Source organism: Enhydra lutris, unplaced genomic scaffold (genome assembly GCF_002288905.1).
Source record: "Enhydra lutris kenyoni isolate GAN:26980312 unplaced genomic scaffold, ASM228890v2 scaffoldscaffold68, whole genome shotgun sequence".
Classification (NCBI taxonomy): domain Eukaryota; kingdom Metazoa; phylum Chordata; class Mammalia; order Carnivora; family Mustelidae; genus Enhydra; species Enhydra lutris.
The window spans coordinates 9,543,315-9,561,122 of NW_019154152.1; the positions used below are offsets into that span (position 1 = coordinate 9,543,315).

The 17,808-nt window shown below is 37.2% G+C and overlaps 3 protein-coding genes across 3 annotated transcripts; all 3 read left to right on the top strand.

Moving 5' to 3' along the window:
* Positions 1-625: 625 nt before the first annotated feature.
* On the top strand, positions 626-1,471 carry LOC111159249 (olfactory receptor 52D1-like). Its single transcript, XM_022521683.1, has one exon. It carries the CDS (start codon positions 626-628, stop codon positions 1,469-1,471), a length of 846 nt encoding a protein of 281 aa, XP_022377391.1.
* A 7,632-nt stretch (positions 1,472-9,103) lies between these two features.
* Positions 9,104-10,048, top strand: LOC111159657 (olfactory receptor 52D1-like). The gene has a single exon (XM_022522211.1). It carries the CDS (start codon positions 9,104-9,106, stop codon positions 10,046-10,048), a length of 945 nt encoding a protein of 314 aa, XP_022377919.1.
* Positions 10,049-16,566: 6,518 nt separating this feature from the next.
* On the top strand, positions 16,567-17,511 carry LOC111159312 (olfactory receptor 52K1-like). Its single transcript, XM_022521719.1, has one exon. The coding sequence runs from the start codon at positions 16,567-16,569 to the stop codon at positions 17,509-17,511; it is 945 nt and encodes a 314-aa protein (XP_022377427.1).
* The last annotated feature ends 297 nt before the right edge of the window (positions 17,512-17,808 follow it).

The window sequence follows — 17,808 nt, forward strand, 5'->3', positions numbered from 1 at the left end:
TCACAGCAGTTTTTCTTGCTGTCTTCATTCCCAGAGTGTGTAATAATACTCAGGATCTGAAGGCTTGAGCTCAACCATTCAGACATCAACTTCAATATGGCATTCTCTTACCCACATATACCACTCATCAGTTATCGTATTCTGATGTTTTCCTCATGGAGTGTAACCTCCACAAAAGGATCTGATCTGTGCATTTCTTTGCTACCAGTGCCTGGAGGATGGTTTTGTCACACAGTAACATGACATTAAACTTAATGTCCCATACTTCCCACACTCGGTTAATTCCCATACTCAGTTAGTTAATTCATAACTACTGAACTGTTGTTGAATTAAGTACAATTGAATAGACAAGGAATCTTTTTATGGAAATGAATGGTTAAGGGGACTTATATGCCCCTGTGATAATATGAAATGATACACGAGTTATCTTTTTGTATTTTCAAATGCAGTATTTTATATGATGTTACAAATTTGATTACTCCGGTCCTAGTAAATTTAAATACACTTTATTATTTGAATTGTTTTTAACATAAGGGACTTCTAGAACTGAATCTCTGTATTTTCAGCATCTGGTTGTGCTGCTTCCTCTTCAGAAGTAGTGACAAAAACCAAAGGGAAAAGCAACATGCCTCCTCTCAACACTTCTCTTCCCTCTCCTGTCACTTTCCTGCTGATGGGCATCCCAGGACTAGAGCACCTGCATGTCTGGATTGGAATTCCCTTCTGCTCCATGTATGTGGTGGCTGTGGTGGGGAATGTGACCATCCTGGCTGTGGTGAGGGCAGAGCGAAGCCTCCATGAGCCTATGTTCCTCTTTCTCTGCATGCTCTCTATCACCGACCTGGTCCTCTCTACATCCACCCTGCCCCGAATGCTCTGTCTCTTCTGGCTCGGAGCCCATGACATTGCCTTTGATGCCTGCCTGACCCAAATGTTCTTCATCCATAGCTTTACTACCATGGAATTGGGCTTTTTCCTGGCCATGGCCTTTGACCGTTACGTGGCCATTTGTGACCCACTGCGCCATACCACCATTCTCACTCATGCTCGCATCACCATAATGGGTATTATTGTGGTGATTTGGGGCATAGCCTTCTTTTCTCCACATCCCATCCTGCTCAAACAGCTGCCCTATTGCAGAACACGAATCATTGCCCATACCTACTGTGAGTTTATGGCTGTGGTGAAGCTGGCGTGTGTGGACACAGGAACCACCACACGCTATAGCCTCAGTGTGGCTTCTATCATTGGCTCGTGTGATGGCATTCTCACTGTTGTATCCTATGCCTTCATCCTCCGCTCTGTATTCCGCCTGCCATTCCGAGAAGCTGGCTTTAAGGCTTTGGGCACATGTGGATCACATGTCTGTGTTATTCTTGTGTTCTATTTCACAGCTGGTTTTTCCATTTTCACTCACCGTTTTGGGAAGAATGTGCCTGCACATATCCATATTTTTATTGCAAATATGTAGCTTTTGGTGCCCCCTTTCCTCAACCCCATAGTGTATGGAGTAAGGACCAAGAAAATACGGGAACATGTTCTTAGAGCACTAAGGATCAAAGTCTCCTGATTTTAGTTGGATCAATAAAAGAAATGTCTCAAGCTATACAGAAATACAAGATATGATGTAGAGAAAATAATTAACTGTTCTTACTCCTACAAGCTGAATTAGATTTGCCACCTAAAGGCTGTTCTTTACCAGGTGTCTAGAATTTCTGAGAATACTAACTCGACAAATTATTTTAACTTTTTCATTTAGTAAATATTGGTGATGAATTTGTTCATCTCATTTTGAATATGTATCTTTCAGGAAGAGTTACAATAGGGAATAAACAGTATGTTGAAGGAGAAAAAAAAAAAAACTATGGAGAAACTTGGCGGGGGAGGATAGGAAGTGTTCTCTGAGATCTATATGTTGAATTTTATAGAGTAGTTAGTTTGAAAGAATATTGACATATATGGTTGTGATTTTTAAAAACAGGTAAGAAATGTAGCATCTCTAGTCTAGTAGTATCAATGGAAGTCTCAAGGTACATGAGTAGACTAATAATACAGAAAGATTTTAAATGTAATTAAGAAGAAATGATCACCCAGTCAAGGAAAACAAAAATATAAAAATTAAAATTAAATCCTTTAACACAGATTTGCATGAAGGTGACAACATTGGTATTAGAGCTTGTATGGTTTCTAGAGCAATTTTGATTGAAACAAGGGGTACTCCATAAAATAAAGCAATAACCTCCATTCTACTGACTCCTAAAGTGTAGCTCATGTCTTTCAAATTTAAGTTAGTAGTTAAAATTATCAGACTACCAGGCTACCATGTGCATTGAATCTTCCTCATTGATTAGTTGACCTCAAACCTAATATTAAGACAAAAAATATGAAATCTCTTATTAACAAAGTAAAATATTTCCCCTTTTTATTGCCTCAATACCTACTACTAGCTTCCTTTTTTGTTCATTTTCCTCAGCTTTCACTAGTTTCCGTGCTATGTGTTTCTCATCTTTCATAAATATTATCTAAGAACTATGGGACATTTCTTTTCCTGGCAGCCATCTGAAAAAGGATGTCTGATTGTTGTGAACCTTTTTCTCACTCCTTCCTTATTTAACCCAGGAACTTAAATCCACAGCTAAACCCAAAGACTGACAATCTCTGCATTCACCAATGCTCAGTACATAATGTAACTATAAGTAGAATACAAATTTTTCTGTTTTGGAAAACTATATACATTTGGTGTGATTACCTTGAAATAAAGAATTAAGATTTGGAGCAATTTGAGGGCTATACTAATAAATTTAGTTTGGATATGACTTAAGAGTCATGTAGAATATTAAATTGTATATAACCTCAGGGAGAAGGTCTTGGTTAAGGTAAATATTTAGGTATCTTGAACATGTAAGTGGTGATGATGATCTAGTCTATTATGAGTAAATTCACTCAGGCAGCAGTTGCATAATGAAGAAAATAGACAGTCTGAAAAATGCTGAAATTTTTGCTCCATGCCCATCACCTACATTTGTCTGAAATATTCTTCATTTGCAGCTGTTGTCCTGGGTTAATTACCAAGTGTGCCCTTTTACAATCGTTTCTTTTTTTCTCAGATATTGTGTGTTCTCTTTGTCATCAAGACACCAATGATTGTTAAATTTTTAACACATTTTAGACTATTGCATGTGTAATGTATGAATGTATTTTTGAGGTGCAATAAAATACAGTGAAATTACAGACCTTAAATGGACAGTTAGGTAAGCTTGAACAAACGTATGGTCAAGGTAACCCACTTCACAATCATAGTATAAGACATTTTCATCACCTCCAAGAAATGCCCCCACTTTTCTATTTTGAAAGTGTACTATTGGGGAAATGTATACTTTTTTTTTAGTTTAATTTTATTTTTTCAGTGTTCCAAGATTCATTGTTTATGCACCACACCCAGTGCTGCGTGCAATACATGCCCTCCTTAATACCCACCACCAGGCCCTCCCAACCCCCTACCCCCTCCCCTCCAAAACCCTGTTTGTTTCTCAGAATCCACAGACTCTCATACTTGTCTCCCCCTCCGATTTCCCTCAACTCACTTCTCTCCTTCACGCAATGTCCTCTGTGTTATTCCTTATGCTCCACAAGTAAATGAAATATTTTATATCAAAAATTAAGCAATAAAAAAAAGAAAGAAAGTCAAAATACTATTCTGGTCAAAAACAAAAACAAAACCCACAATGGGTATTTTCTGAGTCTTTATTTGAATACTTGGAAGATATTTCTCTTGGGACACCTGGGTGGCTCAATTGGTTAAACATCTGCCTTCTGCTCTGGTCCTGAAATGGCTCCTTGCTCATTGAGGAGCCTCCTTTCCTCTCTGCTGGCTGCTCCCCCTGCTTTAGCACTCTCTGTGTCTCCTCCAACAAATAAATAAATAAAAATCTTTGAATCTCAGAGTCATCCTAATCTCCGAGAAAAGACTCTAAATTACCTTTGTCTTATTTGAAGAATCTTTGTCCCAACTGTAGTATGCAAACTAGTCTGAAGCCCTCAAGGAAATTCCAACTTTAATAATATGTGACTAAGAGAAATAAATTCAATTTTTGTTAATTGCGTCTAAAGTCTTTTTTTTAGGGAGAAGGGGCAGAGAAAGAATCTTAAGCAGGCTCCACCCCCAGCACAGAGCCTTATGTGGGGCTCTATCTCATAACCCTGAGATGATTACTTGAGCTGAAATCAAGAGTCAGAAGTATAAGGCACTGAGCCATCCAGGCACCGTTACCTGCTTCTGATGTTAATTGAAATTTAGGATTGGCCATCTGTATGCTTTAATTTCCATGGAGACTACTAATAAATATTAGAAAATATAATGACTAAATTAATAGAGGGTAACATGGAATAATGAAAATAATAAATCTAGAAAATGCAAAAAAGAAAAGAAAATTTAACTGTCAATTTAAAATACAACATAAAAAGAGCAAAAGCAAATCCAAGCATCCAAACAATTACTTTCAATGTAAAGGATTATGGTTATAAATCAGGTTAAAAATAATCATATTCTGTACAAAAGTAGTACAAAGAATATACAGAGATGTTGAAGTATATGAATGGGGAAAACTAATTCTATACAAAATTTTTAAAGACAAAAATATGTTATTTTTCAGATCATAACAGTACAGATCTTGATTGGCACCTGCTCAAATTTATCCAAAATTGTTTTGGAAGCATAAGTTCCAAGACATTTCATTGGTCACAAATGTCAATAGGCCCCATATGTGAAATCTGACATTTAAAAAATTTCACTTTTAATGTTTCATAATATATATTTTTATTATTCATGGCCATGTTTTAAAATAATACACACTTTTTATTTTATATCTTCAAAATGTACATCTTAGTGACTTGATGTACATCTATATTGTGAAATAATTGCTACAATCAAGCTAATGAACATACCCATTACTTTACATATTTACCTTTCTTTTGTATGTGGTGAGGATACTTAGGATCTATCCTTTTAGCAGATTTCAAGTGTACAGTACAGTATTGTTATCCATAGTTATCATGCTATATATTAGATGTTAGGATGTATACATTTTGCATAACTGAAATTTTGTACCCCTTATCCAACATCTCTCCATTTTTCTTTTCCCTCACTCCTTGACAACCACCATTCTCTGCTTCCATTTTATTTTTTTTAACTTTACTGAGAAGTCATTGACAAATAAAATTGTATATATTTAAAGTGTGCAACGATGCTTTGGTTTACATACACATAAAATGTGCAATGATTAGTAAAATCAAGATAACTAACGCATCCAGCACCTCACGTAATTAACGTGTGTGTGTGTGTGTGTGTGTGTGTGTGTGTGTGTGTGTAAGTGTTCTTGAGTAGGTCTTAAGATCTACTCTCAGTAACTTTCAGTCCACAGTACCGTATTATTATTATTATATATTATTAACCGTATTATTAACTATATTCACCAAGCTGTACATTAGATTCCCAGAACCTATTTTTCTTATCTGAAAATCTGAACCCTTTGACCTATAGCACCTGTTTCCCCCTGCCTGTTATTTCTGAAATCCAGTGTTCTATTTATTCTGTTTTGTTTCTATGAAACCTTTTTTTTTTTTTTTTTTTTTTTGTTTCCATTAATTTTTTTTTTTTTTTTTTTTTTTTAGATTCCACATGTAAGTTAGATATTCAGTATTTGTCTTTTTGGAACCTACATTTTGTTCTAATGAAAAACATCCTTGATACTCACTATAAGTGCATTTCCATATTTTCAGTGAAAATTAGTAAAAAAATATTAATATTGTAACATTCTTGTGCTAAACAGGAGCCTTTAATTCTTATTCACATCAGTATTTCAGAAGCAAAATGTTGGAACTTTTTAAATTGCAGTCATATTTTCTGAGTGAAGTATTGTTTGCCTTGGAGATGACATTCTCATTACTATTTGATACACCAATTGATAACCAGTCAACATAGTTCACTAACAACCTGATAGGTACACTTCACAGTTATTCCAGAATCATATAGTGTAGTGTCTCACTGTACACAAGACATGAAATTACTGTATGAATCTTTCTATATCCAAAAACAATGGTTGCATATTTTCATTAGTAATAAACAAAATAGTGTTGGGTTGAGATAACAATGGCCATTTGATAATGAAAGAAATTTCAAGCAACCAAAATTTTCAAAACTTACATGCAACTAATAATTACTTCAAAAATATTAAAACATTCATATAGTTGTGGAAATAAACAAGTGGGAACAAGCAGATATATTTTATTTAGAACTTGCTGTAGCAATAGTATTGGCTATCATTGTTTCCCTTTTGCTGAGATTCGAAGGCCACCAGAGAGTGGGAAAGTTTTATAGGGAATAAAAGGGAAGGCTTGAGGTATGTTCTGACTGGAGGTTGTCAACATGTGGAAACTGGAAGTGGGCTAACTAGCCCTCAAGAGACCTTTGGGAAATAATAATGTCCTTATTTATTATCTTAAGGGATAATAAATAATAATTGCTAAACCTAAGAGTAATTTAGGTCTTGTAGTTTGGGAAGAGGCCTGGTATCCCAGAGGACCACTGGTTTCTCTATAGTTGACACCCATAAATCCAGTGGGATTTACAGTTGGATGTAATTCCAGCTCCCGTTCACTGAGCACACGTCTTAGCATCTCCTCCCTATAGAAGCTGACTTTGGATGACTCTCAGCTTTTAATTTGGGTGAGTTAAGATAGAGACACAGGACAGAGAAAGAGAGGAAAGGGCTACATTCAAACATTTGCATTTATAGAATTATCAGATCCTCAAAAAAGTAATGTTCACCTCTTCAAATACACTTAGTAAAGTTAAGAATAAAGATCACAGACATGTAATATACTGGAATGAACCTTTTATTCCACAACTGATATAAATATAGTTACTCTTGATTAGTTCTGAAGTAGAGGGAGCATAAGGTCATAGATACTCCAAATTAGGATTAAAATAGCATTAAAGCTGCTTGACCAGGACAGGCTTTGAGATCAGAGACAGCTGTGAGCAAAGAACAGCCAGTTTCCTCCCATTCAGCATTAGTTAGGGCAATTTTTGTGGAAGGAAGAATATTTTGGCGTAAGGTTAAAAAAAAGTGTCTGTTTATTAAGGGGGATCAAAAAACAAGCTGTAGCCAGTCTTTTCTCTATATATCCTTTATTTTCAAAATACTCCCGAACTCTACATCCCTTAGTCACATTAACTGTTGTAATATTTGATGTAGTTAATCTTCATACTAATTAATCTGCACAGATAAGAGAGTACAAAGTAAAGAAAGACTTCCATAGTAGAACTTTGTGGGATGTAAACATTCCTCCTGATGGGTTTTCTAAAAGAAGAGAGTTGAGGGGTGCCTTAATGGCTCAGTCAGTTAAGCATCTGCCTTCAGCTCAGGTCATGGTCCCAGGGTCCTGGGATCAAGCCCCATGTCAGGATTCCTGCTCAGCAGGGAGTCTGCTTCTCCCTCTCCCTCCACTGCTCCCCTGCTATTCTCTCTCTCTTTCAAACAAATAAAATTCTTTAAAAATATAAATAAGAGAGTTGACATCTCTGTGTACCATCTCCACATTCAGATTTTGATTTCCAGCCTAATAATTCTAAGAAAAAAATGGTGAGTGTATTTTAATAGGTATGACAGTGTTTTGTTTGTGCTTTAAAATATAAGCTTATTTAAATATATCCATGCATGTTTGAATACACTTATGTGAGCATTAATGCAATGTGCTTGAATGAAGCTTAATGTTGTATTAAAAAAATTGAAGTGTCCCTTTGTACTTGCATCTCTGCATATAGGATACCATAATTTATGACAACACAAGAGAAAATGTCACATGTAAAATATCTGCTTGTTTGCCTTTTTTAGGCATATGTGAATACTGATAGCTAGGTCTTCTCTCAATGAATTTGTTGGTTTAAAAAGTGTTGGGAGAAAGAGGAACCCTCTTTTACACTGTTGGTGGTGATTTGAGGTGGTACAGCCACTTTGGAAAACAGTGTGGAAGTTCCTCAAAAAGTTAAAAATAGAGCTATAATATGATCCAGCAATTGCATTACTGGGTATTTATCCCAAAGATACAGATGTAGTGAAAAGAAGGGGCACATGTCCCCCAATGTTCACAGCAGCAATGTCCATAATAGCCAAACTGTGGAAAGAGGAAAGACATCCTTCAACAGATGAATGGATAAAGAAGATGTGGTCCATACATATAATGGAATATTACTCAGCCATATGAAAGGATGAATATCCAACTTTTGCATCAACATGGACAGAACTGGAGGAAATTATGCTAAGTGAAATAAGTCAAGTAGAGAAATTCAGTTATCATATGGTTTCATTTATTTGTGGAGCATAAGGAATAGTATGGAGGACATTAGGAGAAGGAAGGGAAAAATGAAGGGGGAGATCAGAGGGGGAGATGAACCTAAGAGACTATGGACTTTGGGAAACAAACTGAGGGTTGTAGAGGGAAGGGGGGTTGGAGGGATGGGTTATCCCAGTGATGGGTATTAAGGAGGGAAATTGGAGGGGCAGAGAAACCATGAGAGACCATGGACTGAGAAACAAACTTGAGGGTTTTGGAGGGGAGGGGGTGGGGTTTAGGTGAGCCTGATGGTGGTTATTAAGGAGGGCATATACTGCCTGGAGTACTGGGCATGGAGCATAAACAATGAATCTTGGAACCCTGACAAAATAAAATTAAATTTTAAAAAGAAGAAAAATAAAGAGTGGGTCAGATGGTGAATTCAGAAAGTGTTATTGAATTTTCTTGTACACGGATGTTACCAAGTTGGGTTTTTTCTGTTTTGTTTTTTTTTTTAGTTGGAACAAATTTGTAAAATTCATGACTTGACTGAGAGTAAGTGCTTTGTGTTGGGTTATGTAGCTTTGCCTAGTGTCACTAAGTTTTTTTCACTCTAAATTACAACCCTGATGTTTTCTAATGTGATGTTTTAGGGTATTTTAGATTTGTTTTCTCATTTGTTGCCAGATGTGCTTGTGATGATCTTGCCAGAAAACTTTTGCCCTAAAAAGGAGGCTTCCTTCCAGAAAAGACAGAGAGCAGCAGTACGATGGGACCAGCCAATAAATCTCAAACATCTCTAGAAACCTTCCTGCTGATGGGCATCCCAGGACTAGAGCACCTGCATGTCTGGATTGGGATTCCCTTCTGTTCCATGTATGTGGTGGCTGTGGTGGGGAATGTGACCATCCTGGCTGTGGTGAGGGCAGAGCAAAGCCTCCATGAACCTATGTTCCTCTTTCTCTGCATGCTCTTTATCACCGACCTGGTCCTCTCCACATCCACCCTGCCCCGAATGCTCTGTCTCTTCTGGCTGGAAGCCCATGACATTGCCTTTGATGCCTGCTTGACCCAAATGTTCTTCATTCACAGTTTTACTGCTATGGAATCAGGCTTTTTCCTGGCCATGGCCTTTGACCGTTACGTGGCCATTTGTGACCCACTGCGCCATACCACAATTCTCACCCATTCTCGCATTGCCAGAATGGGAGCTTCTGTGGTACTCCGGGGAGTGGTCTTCTTTTCTCCACATCCCATCCTGCTCAGGCAGCTGCCGTACTGCAGGACTCGAATCATTGCCCACACCTACTGTGAGTTCATGGCTGTGGTGAAGCTGGCGTGTGTGGACACAGGAGTTACCAAACGTTACAGACTCAGTGTGGCCTCTGTCATTGGTTCCTGTGACGGCTTTTTCATTGCTGTCTCTTATGTCCTAATCCTCCGTGCGGTCTTTCGCCTTCCATCACGGGAAGCAAGTTTTAAAGCTCTAGGTACCTGTGGCTCCCATGTCTGTGTCATCCTTGTTTTCTACTCCACAGCTGTCTTTACCTTCCTCACTCACCGCTTTGGCCACAATGTGGCTCCCCAAATTCATATATTTATTGCCAATATGTACCTTCTGGTGCCACCTTTCCTTGACCCCATTGTTTATGGTATTAGGACCAAAAAAATTCGAGACCATGTTCTTAGTTCTCTAAAGATAAAAGTTACTTGACTATCCTGAACTTGTTTGCAAAGATATTATCATAATAGAAGGAAATTATGGAAATAATCGATTCCATTTTTTTAACAGGCATGAAAAATTACCTCCCTGAAACATTTTAGTGGGAAAGACTGACCACACATAATAGAAATTCCTTCACTGTAATGAAACTAGAGGACATGAGATATTTTGTGCACACCTGGATATTAGGGAGCTTATTCAAAACTTGTTGATTTGGAAAGAGATCCCCTTCTGCTTCTTGCTGCTACTGATCTTCTATGTTGTAACTGAGACTAGTAGTTTATTTTAAAATAGGGAGTGATTGAAAATGTGAAGAAACCCACGGGAACCTCAGAAAATTCCACAGGAAGCATCAGCAATTGAAAAATTAATGAGTGCTATCAATATTCTACAGAAGAGGCAATGTAATAGGATTGATGTCCTTTTAATATAATAAATAATTTTGTTTTATTCACAAAAATGGACACACAGGACAGTTGTCAAACAGAAATGTGGAAAAGTTCAATATTGTAATAATGAAGCCCACAGAAGTTTAGACATTGTATTGCTCATAGAATACTGTGTCTCTAGCAAGAATGACTTGTGCCTGCTATTGTTTTGTTACTTGAACTAATTTTGGGTCTCTTTAAAAATAATCTCTGCCTTCATCGCAGAGTGTCCTGAAAACAGAAACAACTTTATGCTTGATGCTACATACTTGGGAATTTGCCCAGCGCTTAGGCACAAGCCACTGAGCTAGATTCAGCTTTGCCGGTCTTCAGATATTACATGTCCTTGCTAAAGGAGGACGTCCTTTGGTAAAATAACCGAATTAAAAAATATTGTGATTATGCTACTGGTGATAATTAAAGACAAAATCATTTAAAAAGATGTAAATATTTTACTGAAAAAAATCTGAGTATTTTCTCTTTAGAAAATATGACTCTTCACTTCTTGGCTTGTACAAAATGGAAGTTACCCCAGAGTCACTTAATAAATACATGCCAAATTTCATTGAATTGATGTTCTCTATTTGTGATTTATTACTTATAAAGTAGTATTTGTACTTTCTTTTCTCTTTAATTTTCTTCTATTTAATATAGGAGCTTTTTAGAGGTAAATATCAGGCCGCTTCTCTCAATTTCTCTTCCTTAGACTCTACTAAAATATCATTGTTCAGGGTTTTATCATTTCCCAGTTGGGCTATTTCAACAGTTGCCACTGATATTTCCAAGGCATTAGTTTTTAATTACTATGCCTAGCACATCTCTACATTGAGATCAGTCATCCTCCGAAAAGTTAAAAAATACACAAAATTTGTATGTCAGGACCCTATAAGCACCAGGATAGCAAAGCAAAGCTTAACGAAATCCTTTTCTGCTGTTTCTCTTCTCATTCTTATATATCCCTTGAACTCATTGTTCTGTTCATGAAGACTTCACCTTCATTCAAATAATAGATCTCTGGGGCACTTGGGTGGCTCAGTCAGTTAAGGGTCTGGCTCTTGATTTCAGCTCAGGTCAAGATCTCAGGGTGTGAGATCAAGTCCTGCATTGGGCTCTGCGTTCAGCAGAGAGTCTTCTTTCTCTCTCTCCCTCTCCTTTAACCCACTCTCTCTATGTCTTTCTCTCTCTAAGATAATGCAGAAAAATGAGAATGACAGTAGGGACAGATCTAAAGAGAAAAGAATGCCTAGGGAAATGTAAACTTTGAGACTATTGCCATAATATTGAATGTTTCCTGAAGACAAATTGGTAAGTCTGGACCTTCTTGCTGTATTTTTTTTTTTAATTTGGAGCATCATAAATCATGGAATTTAATTATAATGTATTCCTTGACCAGTATCAGAGCTGTTTACATGTTATGACTGGAAATAAGAACTAAGGAGTTAGTTACATACAAAATGTACAGGATGACAAATAGGAAATGTCCAACAACAACAAACACAAAACTAAATCTTCAAAGATTCTACATTAAATTCTAATCAAGAGAAAGAAGATATGCAACTTATTAATGTATTCATGCAGCAAAAATTTATTGATGGAGTGGCTAAAATGGGCTACACTGAGCTGGATTCTGAGGAGAGGTAGGCAAAACAAAGTCCATGTGTCAGGGACTTTCCAATCTAGTGGAGGTGAAATGATCAAGTGATGCTCACATGCATAATTACACTGGATATTAAATGATGTCAAGTAGAAACAAAGATTTCTATAAGCACATATAACATGGGGTTTTGATATAGTCTAGAGCAATCAAGGAAGGTTTCCTTAAAAACGACATTTACTGGAATGCTGAATGGGAGTCAAGTAGTTGCGAAAAGGAAAAGAGGTCATGAAATGGAACTGGTGATGTCATAGGGAGAGAGAACAGGATGCATGAACATGTGTTGACCTTAAGATAGGAAGTGGTGTCATACACTTGAAGAACTAGATAAAGTCCATTTCACAGGTTGGAGGATGGAGAGTGAGGTAAAGAGCAGATGTGTGAGGCTGAGACAGTAGCAAGCAAGGGTGATAAGCCATACTGAAGATTCTCAATTTCAGTCTAAAAACGAGAAGACTATGAATGTTTTATGCATAGGAGTGATATATCAGGTCTGTGTTTTAAAAAGATCATTGTGTGTGCTCGCTTCGGCAGCACATATACTGAAAAGATCATTGTGGGAGTGCCCTGGTGCCTCAGTCAGTTAAGCAGTTGCCTTCAGCTCAGTTCATGATCCTGGGGTCCTGGGATCAAGTCCTGCATGGGGCTCCCAGCTCAGCGGGGAGTGTGCTTCTCTCTCTCCCTCTGCCTCCTCCACTCACATTCTCTCTTTCTTTCAAATAAATAATTTTTTTTTAACGTAAAAAGAGCATTGTGGCTACAGTGAGGAAAATGAGTTGAGACAAAGAATGGAATAAATGAACGCAAAAAAGGTCTTTTAGTGGATTATAAAAGTTTTTTAGGTCAGTGTGATAGTCATTGGATCCAAGTTGGTAGCAATCATGATAGGAAGAATTAAATTGAATTGAGTACCCCGAATATACTTTAGGTTGAGGAACATGGCTTAATGAAGACTTTGACCAGCTCACAGGTTGTGCGACTGTTGCTTACACTTGCAGTGTTATTACTGGCCTAGAGTCTAGAGCAGATGCTTGATGAAGACCTGTGGAGGTAGGGACAGAATGTATGGATTTATTCATATGAAAATATTTGAAGACCTACCACTTGCCAGGCACTGGGGAATAATAGTAAATAAACAAGGCGTAGTCAGTGTCATTAAGATGTTTACACTTGACCACTTGCAAAATAGTTAACTGTTTCTCCCCTCTTTGCTATTTACTCTCAGATTGAGTTTGTGACTTCTGCCAAGTCTTTCTGAAACTCAGTGTCTTCTAAACCTAGCATTTTGTAATATTTTTTTCTAGAGTTCCTCTCTTGTTCCTACTTTAATCTTACCCTTATGTTCCTTTTTATATATCTTATTTACCAAACTATGGTCTCAATTTAGTCAATTAAGATTTTTCTTAATGCATACATTTTTTGAAGTATAATGTACAGTGTTGTATTAGTTTCAGGTGTACAATATAATGATTCAGTAATTATACCTTTCTCAGCACTCATCAAGATAAGTATGCCCTTAATCCCCCCCTTTTTTTTCAGCTTCTTGTTGGATTTTACTTGCTTCCTTGAAATCAAGATTCTTAATTTTAGTTTAAGTTTTACTTATGGGGTCCCCAAAGTCACTGGAAATGAAAATGGTTTAAACTAGTGGTTTTGAAGCAAGCTAAAGCAATTTGTATGTGATTATAGCAGTAAGCAGCTCTGCCCTCTGTTGCTGTACAAGTTCTTTAATTTCCATCTTAAGTGATTCTCCCATAGTCCTTATTCTTTCTCCCTCAGGTTCCTAACATATACCAACAGTTATATTTACAGTGCTCCTTAATTATCTGCTCTTATCCTCCCATGGTATCCTCAGTAATTGGCTCTAAGATGTGTTTCCCAGAATATCCAAGCTAGGTAAGGCATTTTCCCCAACAGAGAGGCCACTGAGGACCCAGAAGGACCAGAACCAACCAGCATAAATCTGCCTCCAGTTTAAACACTCCATCTTATTCTGGCCATCAACAGGTTTTCTTCATACTTGAAGCAGATGGATGCTTTGCTGGTCCCAGTCCCACTGTGACCAGACTCACAACCATCTACAGGTATTACTCTAGGAAAAGGGAGAAAAGGATAAGGAAAGAGTAGAAAATCCTGGGATGCAAAGTCATGTAAGGAAAGAGAGATTCTCAAATCTTTTAAACCACATACTACTATCACCATCTCTGTAAGACCATGATTGGGTTCCACAGTCTTTAGAATTCCCAGTTACATTCTCTAGAAAATAATAGGTGCATTTCTAAATTGTATGCCTAAATCGATGGTGTCTCTACTTATAATTAATGTTGATGTGGCTGTTCCTGGCTAGCAACTGTTCCTGATCACTCAGACAAAACTTTACCATGTTGTTTAACACACTAATGTCCTGATGTCCCCGTCACATGGAGAAATTTTCATCTACATTATTACTCATAGATCATCATTCAATTTCTACATGGAAACTCCCACTGGTAGCGAGCCTCTGGTTTCACAAGGCTGTCTTTTCTGTGTGTATTTGTGATAGGTTCATTTCCCTTATTGAACTAAAATGTACCTATTAATTTTTTTTAGCATCCTTTATTTGGCCAGGTATCTATTTCTGGGGACACTACATATTTTTTTGTTCTCTAACAAATAATGAATCTAAAAATATTTGAGGATAAAATTACCAGGGCCATTAAATATTCTTTTTTGCGATGTCAATTCAAGACTATTTATTATCCTAGTTAGAGTTCTTTCCAAGAATCAAACAAAAAGGACATTATTTTTTTAGTATCTCAAAATTTTTACTTCATAGAAAAGGAAGAAAATTGCATTTATAGAACACCAAAGCATTTTGTATATTTTATACAATGTTGGACTTTAATGATGGATTTCATCCTCACTGCCAGCTTTGAAAGGTAAACCTCATCCCACTTTTGAGATGAGGAAATGAGGCTTAGAGACTTAAACAGCTTGGTCAAATCACTTAAGTGACAGGACTGAGATTGTATTCCAGACATGTATTATCCCAAAAACGTGGCTATTTTCACTGTACCAAGTTACCTTCCAGGCGGTCTGCCTATCTATCATTTGGCTGTGGTACGCTTCTTGCCAAATGCAGTTAATATATGAAATACTTAGATCTGAATAACTCATTTTATGATGCATAGATGATACAGATAGCCCACTCTATTTGGGGCTTTTAAATATTTAGAATAAATAAATCAGCAAAAAATAAATAAATAAATACAAATAACCCGAGTTCATTGACAACCAAAACAAAAAGGGTCACAGTATGATTACTATACTTTTATTTTTAGAGCAACTTTGTGTTATACTTTCTATCTCTTTATTTTCAGCTTATATAGAAATTTTTCTTCTGTGATTATCTTTTATAAATATGTAGTTGGAGTGTTCCTAATAAAATATGGAGTCTAAACCTTAATAGTGAAATTTAGTTTCATTCATAGTATAAGAAAAACTCTTACTCCTTTGTTATTTTTGTATTTATTATACCCCTGTTTGATTTCTACTTCTAATGTATTTATTAAGTATACTCTTTATGAATTTAATCAAATAATTTATAAATTTGTAAAGATGCATTTTGATTCAAAATAGTTGCAGGTTAAAATATTTAACAAATACAATAGTCTTAATTTCTATAGAAATACATATTACCACTAATCTTAACTATATTCCCCACATAAATATGCATATATACAGAAGATTATTAATTTGCCTTTACTTTGGCCCACTCCCCAACCATGCCTTATTGAATAATCTGGAACTTCAATACTAAATTATTATCAATTGAGGCCTTTTGGACACCACATTTGTCACCCAAAATATTAGTTATTGCTCCAAAATAACATCATGCTTTTCAGGTATAAAATTGGCAGAATTCCTAGATTTTCTGTCAAAATCAAAACAAACAGTCCAGAGAAGAATCTCAAAGTACCAAGGCCAGACTCAAGAACCAAAGACTCTGGGATAATGACATTCAAATGCCTCAATTTTGAATTAAAACCATGCTTTGTAGCTTGTCCTTACCCCACCTCCTGCCTATAATGTTGGAAATGTTGGGTCTCCCATCAAATTGTATATCTGGGAAAAAGTCCTACAGGATTGTACACATTGGTTATTAATTAGGATCAGAGCCACAGGAAAATCTAAAGTATGGAGTTTATATGTCTTTATTGAGCATTTATCCCTGAGACTGCTTCTGCAGAGAGAGTAGCCTAGAATTACCTCCCTCCACACTTTAAGTAGCCAAAGCATTTGTTTGATCATTAGTTTATATAATATAATTATGATTATCACTGTAAACTAGAATATACAGCATTTTAGGTCCAAAAGATGCAGTGGTTTCAAAGTGTCCTTTGTTTCTTTCTCCCTAGGAATCAGACTTTGAGGAGCTCAGGTTAGGGATGACTTCTTGCAACAACTCCATTCCTCAACCCCTGATATTTGTCCTGGCTGGAATTCCTGGCCTGGAATCTTCCCATGGCTGGTTCTCTGTGCCTTTTTTCTTGGTATTTGTCATTACAATTATTGGGAATGCCACCATTTTATGCATCATCCGAGTGGAGAAGAGTCTTCACGAGCCCATGTTTCTCCTACTGGCCATGCTATCTCTTGTTGACCTGTCCCTTGTCAGTGTCACTGTGCCCCGCATGCTGGGTATCTTCTGGATGAATGCCAAAGAGATCAGCTTCAAAGCCTGCCTTACACAGATGTTTTTCATCCCTTCTTTTTATGTCATGGAGTCTGGGATCCTCTTAGCCATGGCTTTTGACAGATTTGTGGCTATCTGGTTCCCTCTGAGATATACAGCTATCCTTGCTAACAGCATACTTGGGAAGATGGCACTGGCTGTCCTGGCAAGGGCAGTGGCAGTGCTGACTCCAGCACCCATCCTGGCGAAAAGACTGGAAGGCTTCCAAACCCACATCATCGCTTACTCCTACTGTGCCTACATGGCTGTGGTGCAGATAGCCTGTGGAGATGTGTCCAACCACATTGTCTATGGCCTCATGGTTATTGTAGCATCTGTGGGATTTGATCTGTTTTTTATCATTCTGTCATATGGGCTGATCCTTCATGCTGTTTTTCAGATCCCCTCTTGGGAGGCACGGGGCAAAGCTCTCAGTACATGTGGCTCCCATCTTTGTATTATAGCCCTCTTTTATTCTCCTGTTGTCTTCTCTGTCCTGGCCCAGATTTTAGGCTACCATATGGCTCCCTATCTACAGATTATCATTGACAATCTCTACTTCCTTGTGCCTCCCATGGTCAACCCCCTGATTTATGGGGCCCAGACTAAGCAAATGCGGGAGCGGGTGCTGCGGATCTTCCACTATCATAGAAATTGAGGCTGATATCTGAGGTGGATAGGACACCTATGATATGGAGCTGGAAATCTTCTTAGGCTAGAGGCAGAGATAATGTCTGCCAGATTTGAGGTTTCATGGGAACAGGAATAACCAAGGCAAGAGAAGGATTCGGTGTGGGAATGTAACTGGGGCATGTTCTTTCCATCAGAATGTAGTTGTCATTATGAAACCCATTATGAGCTATCTTTATCCTTTTCAGTCTAACCAGACAGTTCTTCTGACTAATAAAAGATTTTTAAAATGCACACTTTTTACTTTAAGAGTATATAATGCTAG

Excerpts from the sequence above, each read along its gene's own strand:
- LOC111159657 (XM_022522211.1), top strand. The coding sequence starts at position 9,104 with ATGGGACCAGCCAATAAATCTCAAACATCTCTAGAAACCTTCCTGCTG.
- LOC111159249 (XM_022521683.1), top strand. The coding sequence starts at position 626 with ATGCCTCCTCTCAACACTTCTCTTCCCTCTCCTGTCACTTTCCTGCTG.
- LOC111159312 (XM_022521719.1), top strand. The coding sequence starts at position 16,567 with ATGACTTCTTGCAACAACTCCATTCCTCAACCCCTGATATTTGTCCTG.